Source organism: Cherax quadricarinatus, chromosome 6 (genome assembly GCF_038502225.1).
Source record: "Cherax quadricarinatus isolate ZL_2023a chromosome 6, ASM3850222v1, whole genome shotgun sequence".
In the NCBI taxonomy this organism is placed as follows: Eukaryota; Metazoa; Arthropoda; class Malacostraca; order Decapoda; family Parastacidae; genus Cherax; species Cherax quadricarinatus.
This window is the reverse complement of record NC_091297.1, coordinates 48,567,571-48,579,607: the sequence shown is the minus strand read 5'-3', so window position 1 is coordinate 48,579,607 and position 12,037 is coordinate 48,567,571. Positions and strand designations below refer to the sequence as shown.

The following is a 12,037-nucleotide window of genomic DNA, read 5'->3' as shown; positions in this document are numbered from 1 at the left end:
TTCATTATATTCACACAGCACATTGCCTTCAGACACGACATCTCTGCTGCCTCCAGCCTTCTCCTTGTTGTAACATTCACCACCTATGCTTCACGCCCATATAAGAGCGTTGGTATGACACTACTCTCATACATTCCAATTTTGCGTCCACGGATAACGTTCTTTTTCTCCACAGATTCCTCAGTGCACCACTCACCTTTTTCCTCTCATCAATTTTGTAATTTACCTTGTTTCTCATAGACCTATCTGCTTACAAATCCACTCCCAAATATCTAAATACATTCACTTCCTCCATATTTTCTCCCTCCAATCTGATATCCAATCATTTATTACCTACATTTTTTTGTTACCCTCATCACCTTACTCTTTCCTATGTTCACTTTTAATTTCCTTCCTTTACATAGCCTACCAAACTCATTCACCAACCTTTGCAACTTCTCAGAATCTCACAAAAGCACAGTGTCATCAGCAAAGCCAGGCTGTGACAACTACCCACTTTGTGTTAGATTCTTTATCTTTTAACCCCGCACATTCACTTCTCTTACAACTCCATATATAAATATATTGAACAACCATGGTGACATCACACATCACTGTCTAAGGCCTACTTTTAATAGGAAAAAATCTCCCTCTCTCCTACATACTCTAACCTGAGCCTCACTATCCTCACAAAAACTCTTCACTGCTGTCAATAACCTTCCTCCCATTCCATACACCTGCAACATCTGCCACATTGCATCCCTATCCACCCTATCATACGCCTTTTCCAAATCCATAAATGCCACAAAAACTTTTTACCTTTAGATACTGTTCACCTATACGTTTCACTGTGAACACTTGGTCCACACACCACCTTGTTCCTTTGTGATCCTGCTTTCCGTCTTACTCTTAATTATTTCAATAATAACTCTACCATTCGTTTTACCAGATATACTCAACAAACTTATTCTTCTTTAATTATTACACTCTCTTTTGTCCCATTTGCCTTTATACGAAGGAACTATGCATGCTCTCTGCCAATCCCAAGGTACCTTACCCTCTTCATTACATTTATTAAATAAAAGCACTAACCTCTCCAAAACTATATCCCAGCTTTTTTTTAACATTTCTGTCCTTATCCCATCAATCCCAGCTGATTTACCCCCTTTCATTCTACCCAGTGCCTCATGCACTTTCCCTAAATTCACAACCGGCTCTTCCTCACTCCTACAAAATGTTATTCCTCCTTGCTCAATACACGAAATCACAGTTTCCCCTATCTTCGTCAACATTTAACAGTTCCTCAAAATATCCCCCCCCCCATCTTCCCGACACCTCTAACTCTCCGCTTAAAAACTCTCCTCTCCTATTTTTAACCGTCAAATCCATTCGTTCCCTAGGCTTTCTCAACTTGTTAATCTCACTCCAAAATATGTTCTTATTCTCAGCAAAATTTGTTGAGTGCATCTCACCCACTCTCTCATTTGCTCTCCTTTTCACATTTCTTCACCACTCTCTTAACCTCTCTTTTTCTCTCCATATACTCCTCCCGCCTTGTATCACTTCTACTTTGTAAAAAACCTCTCATGTGCTAACTTTTCTCTTTTACAACTCTCTTTACCTCATCATTCCACCAATTGCTCTTCTTCCTTCCTGCACCCACTTTCTTGTAACCTCACACTTCTTCTGAACACTCTAACACTACTTTCTTAAATCTTCCCTACACCTCTTCAACCTCATTGCCTCTACTCTAACTAGGCCATCTTTCTTCCAATGGTTGTTTATATCTTACACTAACTGCCACCTCCTTTTGTTTATAAATCTTCACCTCTCCCTTACTTGTTGATTCTATTCTCCTTGTATCCCATCTACTTTTTACTCTCACTGTAGCTACAATTAAAAAGTGATCTGGTATATCTGTGGCTCCTCTGTAAACAGTATTGTAATTTGTATTTTTTTATAAAAACTACTTTATATTTTTCAGTGTAATTTATGTTCTTCTTTACCAACCCTCATTAATTTTTATTGTAACTTATTATTCTTTTGCAAAAACATTTCAGATGGGATAAAAAAAACACTTTCATGTTTACCATCTTTCATTGATTGTTTTATGGATGTCAGTGAAGGTATTAGCATTTTAGGACACTTTTGATTCTTTAGGTTTCAAATGGCATGAAAGAGCTTGGCCTTGTAAGTCAGTGGACGCTGAACTTGTCACGGTTCATCACTTGACAACAATCAGTGACAGGAAATTCTTGTCATCTTTCCTGACCAGTAAAACGACCCGTGATAGGAAATTCTTGCTCTCTTTGCTGACTAATAAAACGAACCGTGACTTGAGACACTCGTCCTCTTTCCTGACCAGTAAAACAATTCATGGCAGCAGACGATTGTTCTGTTTCCTGAACAATAAAACGATCCGCGGCAGCAGATGATTGTCCTGTTTTCTGACCAATTAAACAATCCATGACAGGAGATACTTGTCCTCTTTCCTGACCAATAAAACGATGCGTGTCATGAAACACTTGTTCTCTTTCCTGACCAATAAAACGATGCGTATCATGAAACACTTGTTCTCTCTCCTGACCAATAAAACGATTCATGTCATGAAACACTTGTTCTCTCTCCTGACCAATAAAACGATGCGTATCATGAAACACTTGTTCTCTCTCCTGACCAATAAAACGATGCGTATCATGAAACACTTGTTCTCTCTCCTGACCAATAAAACGATGCATGTCATGAAACACTTGTTCTCTCTCCTGACCAATAAAACGATGCGTGTCATGAAACACTTGTTCTCTCTCCTGACCAATAAACCTCCACTACCACAACATGTTAGCCTGAAATAAAACAATATTTTTTTTTTCAGCTCGCTGTTTCCCCAGGGTGTGACAATCTTAACTCCTTCCTCGATGTTAATAAGACAGGCGGAGGATCACGCCTTGGAGTGGCAAACACGCAACTACCCTCCCTACTACCTGCAGAGAACTCCCGTGCAATACCCTGAGCAAGAGTTCCTCATGAACAACCTCCTCTATCACTACTTGAATGGTTCTCTAGTCTATAAGTAGCTGCCACGAAGACACTATTATGATTTACGCAAGTGTACACTTAAATATTATATGATATTTTATATGATAAATAATGTATTTCAATGAGCTATGCTATTATATATGAGCGATATAACATCTGTAGTAGGTATGTGGGTTCATTTAGGTGTGGGGCACATGTACGATCATACTAGGATAGCCCAAAAGATATGTCGAGTGACCTATTTAAGTCCTAACCCGTCTAGGTACAGTGGTACAAGGTACACATAGGTGGTTGCAACATGGTGATTGCAACTAGTTTAGTGATTGAATGAATCAGGTCGTTAGCAATATTATATAGATGATGATAATAATAATGATATTAGCGGATGATAGCTGATAATAATCATATGAATGACATTACAGTTAAGAATAGCCTAGTTATTAAAAAAAAGCCTGAATAGGAGAATTCACACAGGCATATTAACTGACGCTGAGAGTATTTCCTGAATATTCTGGAAGATTCTGTGACACCGGTTGACAAATGAGGGATTTTTATCTCTATTTCATTAGTTAGAAAGTTGTAAATGAAGGTATGTAATGATCCGCTATTGTAATGAAATTTTTTACGTCACATGACCTGATCCCAGCGGTTAGAAGCTTAGGGCTGGCTATTAACTATCTTCTGGTGTTTTATTTCATACTATCTGCAAACTGTGAGGCCTACTCCACCAGACCCATAATGGGGTGGGGTGTGAGGGGGGACCAGTGTATGGTTGACATCCCGCTTACCTCTCTCAGACAGAAACTGGCCGGTGCCTCTACACTACCACTCTGAAAACTTACCCTACTTCTCCTGTTGTTGCCTTTGCAACATTGCACAACTCCTGATGACGCGCTGAGAAGTGTGAAAGTACTTGAGCTAAGGATTTCCACCCCATGGCTTGTCTTGCATCATATATATATATATATATATATATATATATATATATATATATATATATATATATATATATATATATATATATATATATATATATATATATATATATATATATATATCGTGCCGAATATGTAAAACTGGTCAATTAGCAAGAACTCATTTAAAATTAAGTCCTTTCTAAAATTTTCTAAGATTCCAAAAGAATCTTAGAAAACTTACATAACCTTAATATAACAAGAACAATTTATTTTAGCCTAACCCAACAAAATATATGTGGAGAAATTTTCTCCAGGAGGGGGGTATCAGCCCCCTTCAGCCCCTTTCAGCCCTGAGGGGCCCAGCCCTCTCAGAAGGGGCAAGCGTCTTGTTTACTGCTACAGTGAGTAATTGATCCCAGATGCAGTACCAGTATACGACCTGTGGTCAAGCGACCGCCGCTCCTAGCAGTCCAGTGTTGCAGGGTGTATTTTAATAAGAGACAGTACATCTCTTACCTTAGCAGGACAATTAAGGAAAATCCTGCTCCCACTTTATTACTATAGTAAAGATAGTGGACATTGTTGTCTATGTTTAAGACAGCAAGAATCAAACATTCTGCTTTGCTTCATCGAGGAAGTGGCAAGGAAGCAAAAGTACTACGTCAGCTTTTCCTTTGTGCAAGGGGCAGTAATGGCGTGGGGTGCTGTGGCGTCTTCAGATTACTTTTGACTCTACTGAGAGTGACACTGACGCCAGGATAACCAACAAAGAACGATCTGTGCGTTAGTGTGAACAAAGTGTCTCACAAAACACAATAAACACTTACAGAGAAGTGTGATCAGCTTCTTCAGTGATATTGTGTGAACAATTATTGATGAACAGTGTAACAACGAGTGTTGTGATCCAACAGAGTGTAGTGCGACATTCTTCAAAGAACACTATTCTTCAATCAACTCAACTGATATCTGGGTGTAATTACGGGTCAGATACATATACCCAGGTAAGTGTTCTAACTCGTGATGTGCTACTATTGACTGCACAGTTGAGTATAAAATTGTGAGTTAGTCACTTATCAATAACCCCGGTGATATGCGGACCTTTGAGTCCACACACGTAAGTTTGTCAGCAATCAGTGAATGAAATATGCTGACATAACACCCCCTAGAAGTAATTTATAATCTTACAAATTATAACTCATTTACAGCCCTATATTTCCCTATATTTAAACTTAGCTGGTAATGCCATTTCTCAACAATATATTTTAGATTTGTTTACAATAATTTAATACTAAACAAACACAGTGAAATATATTTTTTTTCGTTAGGTTCAGAATGATTTTGGCGAAATTATTGCATACACAAATTTTCGCTTGTCCTATATGGCAAGATGAGCGTTGCTATTTAAGCCAAGATCGCAAGTTCTGCCTATTCGGCACGACGTATGTATATATATATATATATATATATATATATATATATATATATATATATATATATATATATATATATATATATATATATATATATATATATATATATGCAATAAGATCACAGTAAACAGGTGATTTCAAAATATGCAAAACAACCACTCTGAAAGAATAGAGAAATTCCAAGCGCTTTCGTGACTACTCACATTATCAAGGAACTATGAAAGTGGAGCATCCAAGGAAGCTATATAAGGGGTCCGGCCAGCACCTCACTATCAGATCCCACAACGGATAAACACGTGACGCGCGGCGAGCCAACTTGGATAGGTCCTTTGCAAAACTCACCCCCAAACTATTCTACCCAAGAAAATTTAAAAATTATTTGTCCAGTGTATTATTAAATTAGAACTGGACAAGATTCCAATGCTCTATTTATTCATGTAAGAGATTTTAACCATCCAATTGATTTTCAAAAAGTTGAGAAAGTAGTATCTAGCAAGTCCATGGTCGACAGGAATATAATTGAATCTTGTTTCATAAAAAGCAGTTTTGACAATAATATGAATATTTCCTTTGGTTTATATAAATTAGATCCATTTATAATTAATAGAATTTGGGAAGAATTTAATAATACACTGGACAAATAATTTTTAAATTTTCTTGGGTAGAATAGTTTGGGGGTGAGTTTTGCAAAGGACCTATCCAAGTTGGCTCGCCGCGCGTCACGTGTTTAACCGTTGTGGGATCTGATAGTGAGGTGCTGGCCGGACCCCTTATATACCTTCCTTGGATGCTTCACTTTCATAGTTCCTTGATAATGTGAGTAGTCACGAAAGCGCTTGGAATTTCTCTATTCTTTCAGAGTGGTTGTTTTGCATATATATATATATATATATATATATATATATATATATATATATATATATATATATATATATATATATATATATATATATATATATATATATATATATGATTCCTTGTAAATTTTGCGATAAAGTTTATTACGGTCAAACTGGTAAAAGTCTCGAACTAAGATTAAAACAACATAAATATAGCATTAGAACTGGACAAGATTCTAATGCTCTATTTCTGTGAGAGATTTTAACCATCCAATTGATTTTCAAAAAGTTGAGAAAGTTGTATCAAGCAAGTCCATGGTCGACAGAAATATAATTGAATCTTGTTTCATAAAAAGCAGTTTTGAAAATAATATAAATATTTCCTTAGGTTTATATAAATTAGATTCATCTATAATTAATACAATTTGGGAAGAATTTAATGATACATTAAACAAATAACAAATCTTAATTCTTGGGTAGAGTATTAGGTGTGTTTCACAGAGTCGGGTGTCGTCACCCGTCAGGTGTTGCTGTGTTGTGGGATGTGATGGTGAGGTGTAGTCTTGACCCTTTATATGCCTTCCTTTGATGTGTTGCTTTTATTGTTCCTTGATAATGCGAGAAGTCACGAATGCGCTTGGCGTTTCACTATTCTTTCACAGTGGTTGTTTTGGAAATATATATATATATATATATATATATATATATATATATATATATATATATATATATATATATATATATATATATATATATATATATATATATATATATATATATATATATATATATATATATATATATATATATATATATATATATATATATATATATATATATATATATATATGTAATTATGGAATAAAGATCATTACTAAAGTAACTAAACATTTGTTTTATTTGTGAGATTAACATTAAACAATTGGTTCATTGCATTATCAGGATTTATAGACGTGACAGAATAATTAAAACAGTAAAAATAAGGAATTAAAATTTGTAATATAGAAGCACAATGAAATAAAGAAATACTTTCAATAATGATACGACCAAATTAGCAGAATACCAATATACGTCTACGTTAACAGTGATAAAAGAATAACCTACAGATGGATGGAAAAAAAAATCCAGTCAACGAAAACTGAGTGACATAAAAAGTGATCAAAGTTCATAAAGTTAAGACAAACAAACTGCGTACAAGTGAGACTACGTCGACAGTAACAAGAATAACTATAGAAATTAGAGATATTCCAGCACGAGCAACTCACATCAAAAACATATATAGAGAATAACAGTTGCACAGAGCTGTCGTTACCATCCATATAACTGGTTTGTGGAGGTCTGTCAGCAGCGTCGCTGTGATCAGCAGATCGCTGTCTAACTGACCACAGGCTGTAACTGAGCCCATAGTGAACCGGGACTTCTCATGGCTGGTGGTCAAACCTCCACAAGCCTGGAATAAGTTCGTTGCGAGAGCTGCCACCAGGGGGATGAGAAAGTCACCACTTAGGATTCCTTGAGAAAGAGAAAGAGAGAGAGAGAGAGAGAGAGAGAGAGTAGTAAGGATGCAGTAGTAAGGATGAATGGGAGGATGTTGGCACCTGGAGAAGAAGTTGATATCCTTGGGGTGAAATTTGACTCCAAACTAACCATGAAGAACCATGTTGTAAATCTTGCAAACAAGGCAGCCAGGAAGCTTACAGCACTTCGCCGTATCTCGCATCTGCTTGACAGTAGGGGTTGCAAGATCCTGTACGAGGCACAAGTACGCTCACACCTTGAGTATGCTCCACTTTCTTGGTTTGCCTGCCCCCCCTCTCATCTGCGACTGCTTGACAGAGTAGAGAACAGAGCAAGACGTCTCATCTCTCGCCTGGACCCATCCTGGATAGATCTGTCATTTCAGCAGAGCCTTCAACACAGGAGGGACGTGGGTGGCCTTACTGTTATGTACAAGGCCAATATTGTCAAAATACCACACTTGGATCCACTTCGAGGACAGCGTGAAACAAGCTTTTATGCCACAAGACGGGCAGAAAGCAGCAACTTCACTCTGGCTGTACCCTTCTCCAGAACATCACTCCATCTGAGATCATACATACCCAGGATGACTCGAGTATGGAACACATTCGTACAGCATAATGATGTCAACGAGATAAAGTCAGTTGATCAAATGAAAATGCTGGCCCACAGATGGCTCCAACTTCATCCTGTTCCCTACTTGTATGTCTCATAACAATAAAAATGCTTTCAAATGAGCTGATGTAGGTAACAGCTCTTAGCTTGCCAATAAAGTTAGGAAACCTTAATCTGTAATATAGCTGTCAATAAAGCTAGGGATCCTTAACCTTGTCAAACCTTGTGTAAAAAAAAAAAAAAAAAAAAAAAAGAGAGAGAGAGAGAGAGAGAGAGAGAGAGAGAGAGAGACAGTAAGTTGGCTTATAGAAGCCGAGAACTCAATGACGTAATGGAACCTCACCATCCCGTCAGATACAGAGTTGAAATACATAAGATTAATTAAATACTTAGGATTAATTTACATTTAAGCCAAATCTAAATCATGTGATTTAGTTATTAGTACCAAACTAACTCAGTAATAATGTTGTACATAAAGCACAGACGGGCATTACACCAAGAAATATTAGAGAGGGCGAAGCTCAGCCTAAATGAATGAAGAGGGAAGTGTATGATCAACAGTTTATAATGATACAATTGCCTTCCGACGTTGAGAATTTTGTGTTACGCTGAGAATAAGAGGTGAAACATTACTACACGTTATTTACAACTGCAAAACAGTCCATTCGCTACATTTTACGTGTCTCTGCAAAAACTAAATCTAGGGAAGAGTGTGAAACAGTCTAGTGTATGTAACGAGGTGTAATGTTATTATATATATACGCTTCTCTGTATCTGTTTCCATCTATTCCGGGAACTTGACGTGTTAATTCCTTGTCATCCTTGACTGGTGGTTCACAGGTACAGTGCAGTCTTAAATCACCCTAGCATCTCAACGGTATCAAACCACAAGTAAGACTCCTGCATTCTCCCTGCACAAGACTCCTGCATATACTCCCTGCACAAGACTCCTGCATATACTCCCTGCACAAGACTCCTGCATATACTCCCTGCACAAGACTCCTGCATATACTCCCTGCACAAGACTCCTGCATATATTCCCTGCACACACTGTCATCAAAACATATCATGGCTATCTAATGAATAAATGATATTCTAATTATTTCTAAAAAATCAAAGATTGGTTAATGAAGTTTGAAGCCTATCGACTACACCACGGTCATTCAAGCTGCACTTAATTTCTTCACCACCAATCATAAATACTTTAATCTCTTAAATAGGGATTAAAATAAAGACTCAGCATATATACTCTGAAAGAAATATACTTCCCAGTGTATATATCCTGTGTAACTTCAAGAATTTGTATTACACATTATTATAATAAAAAATTAGCCTAAATGTCGAAATATTGAACCTTTATATTAATTACAAATTCTTCAAATCAGGAAATTTTTAAGATACATAAAAAATTCCTTATAATCAGCAAAAAAATCAATACATCAGAAAAAAAAACACATTGTGAAACCCCTCATAATCATTCTCAAAAATATTAACTATATTTTCATGCTATAATAAAAAGTTATGAGACTTAACTAGATAATCTTTACATCCAAATGTTCGCAAATCTTAATTAAAATGTCTAGTGTAAATTATTCATTCAAAATCATATTTTGATTTACAAAAATTCCGAGTAGATGATCGTGAGACCGATGATAACAACACTCATAGTTAACAAAATGTATTAATAATGAGACTTTTACATTCTGGCTGTTGTTGTGTTATAAAGTATCTCGTCCTGGTCGTCACGTTCAGTGTGAAGACAAAGTTGGTGAACTAGACACTAGTGAAACACTTGGGTATCTTTGCTGTGGAAACATTTCGCTATAAAGTGGCTTCTTCAGTCCAGTACAGAGAAGAATGCTTGAAGATCAGAAGGGGTCTGAGGTAATCAGTCCCTCAGCCTGGAGTCAATGTGATCAACCCATCAATCTTGTAAAGATGTGATGGACCAATCACATTGACTCCAGACTGAGGGACTGATTACCTCGAACTCCCCTGATCTTCAACCATTCTTCTCTGTACTGGACTGAGAAAACCACTGGATGGAGAAATGTTTCCACAATAAAAATACGCAAGTGTTGCACAAGTGTGTAATTCATCAAGGTGTCGGTTCTCTGGACCATTTACCTACATCACTGTCAAATAAAGATAAAGTAAAAAATGTAATTGCGCATTTTATTATATACAGATAATGCAGTACAATTATCCAGTTCTTGTTCACTACTGACCTTGAGATTCTCTTACTCGAGATCAGCAGTGAGAGTGTCTATGTATTATGTGAATCCAGTTTATGTACCACTAATTTCCTCTTGTATGCGACTCTCTCGACACTTGAGATAAACATTCTCTGCAGAACTAATCATCTTAGGCGGAACTTGTCAGCTCTCAGAGTCACTTGAAAAAGTTGTATCACCTTGGGTAGACTCCCTCGAAGTAACTATCATGTCTGGTTAGTTATGTAACGCCAAGAGTAGATTAATTTGTACTGAACTGGAAGTCCTCACTGGCATTCTCAGTCATCTTTAACATTGGTGTGTGAGGAGTTACTGGGTTGTCTTCCTCCTCCTCCTCCTCCTCTTCTTCTCCCTTTTTCTCTTTTTGGCTCTGAAGATGATAGTGACAGTTAATTTAAGAAAGTAAGATGCCTTAGAAATATTACACGTAGACTCGTTAGTACATGCTATAAAAGACAGAGATGAACATATATGAAATTATATTTAACAAACACAGGCTGCTGCACACACACACACACACACGCACACTGCACAAACACACACACGCACACCGCACACACACACACGTACACCGCACACACACACACACACACACACACACACACACACACACACACACGCACACACACACACACACACACACACACACACACACACACACACGCATACACAATATGCAAGGAAGCTGAGGAGAGATTTGTACCCAAGGGTAACAGAAATAACGAGAAAGCCAGGCTGAGCCCTTGGTTCACCCAAAGGTGCAGAGAGGCCAAAACTAAGAGAATGGAAGAAGTACAGAAGGCAAAGAAACCAGGAAAATAAGGAGAGTAGTCGTAGAGCCAGAAATGAATAGGAACAGGTAAGAAGGGAGGCCCAACGACAATACGAAAATGACATAGCAGCGAAAACCAAATCTGACCCGAAGCAGTTGTACAGCCACATCAGGAGGAAAACAACAGTTAGGGACCAGATAATCAGGCTGAGGAAGGAAGGATGGGAGATCACAAGGAACGACTGCAATGTAAGGAGCTCAACATGAGATATCAACGACAACCAGCACTATTTTAGGGACGGGAAATCCTATGTCACAAACATACTAGAGTTCTATGACAGGGTGACAGCAGTAAGACAAGAGAGAGAGGGGTGGGGTAGATTGCGTTTTCTTGGACTGTATGAAGGCGTTTGACACAGTTCCACACAAGAAATTAGTGCAAAACTTGGAGGGCCCAGGCAGAGAGAACAGGGAAGACACTGCAGTGGATCAGCGAATACCTGTCAGGAAGACAACAGCGAGTCACGGTACGTGGCGAGGTGTCAGAATGGGCGCCTGTGACGAGCGGTTTCCACAGGGGTCAGTCCTAGGACCGGTGTTGTTTCTTTTATTTGTGAACGACATGAAGGAAGGAATATACTCAGAAGTGTCCCTGTTTGCAGATGATGTGAAGTTAATGAGATGAATATAATCAGAC

The 12,037-nt window shown here is 37.6% G+C and overlaps 2 protein-coding genes across 2 annotated transcripts in view; one reads left to right on the top strand and one right to left on the bottom strand.

The window, feature by feature from the left end:
* LOC128689014 (protein O-linked-mannose beta-1,2-N-acetylglucosaminyltransferase 1-like) overlaps nucleotides 1-3,991 on the top strand; it is a 218,508-nt gene extending 214,517 nt beyond the window's left edge. The window contains exon 17 of the mRNA XM_070079493.1: nucleotides 2,852-3,991. Coding sequence (XP_069935594.1) covers nucleotides 2,852-3,053 — 202 coding nt within the window. The 3' untranslated portion in view covers nucleotides 3,054-3,991. The remainder of the gene's footprint in view (nucleotides 1-2,851) is intronic.
* A 6,315-nt stretch (nucleotides 3,992-10,306) lies between these two features.
* LOC128694485 (integrin alpha-8) overlaps nucleotides 10,307-12,037 on the bottom strand; it is a 157,860-nt gene continuing 156,129 nt past the window's right edge. Inside the window, exon 25 of the mRNA XM_070081543.1 lies at nucleotides 10,307-10,938. Within this exon, the coding sequence (XP_069937644.1) occupies nucleotides 10,810-10,938 (129 nt within the window). The 3' untranslated portion in view covers nucleotides 10,307-10,809. The remainder of the gene's footprint in view (nucleotides 10,939-12,037) is intronic.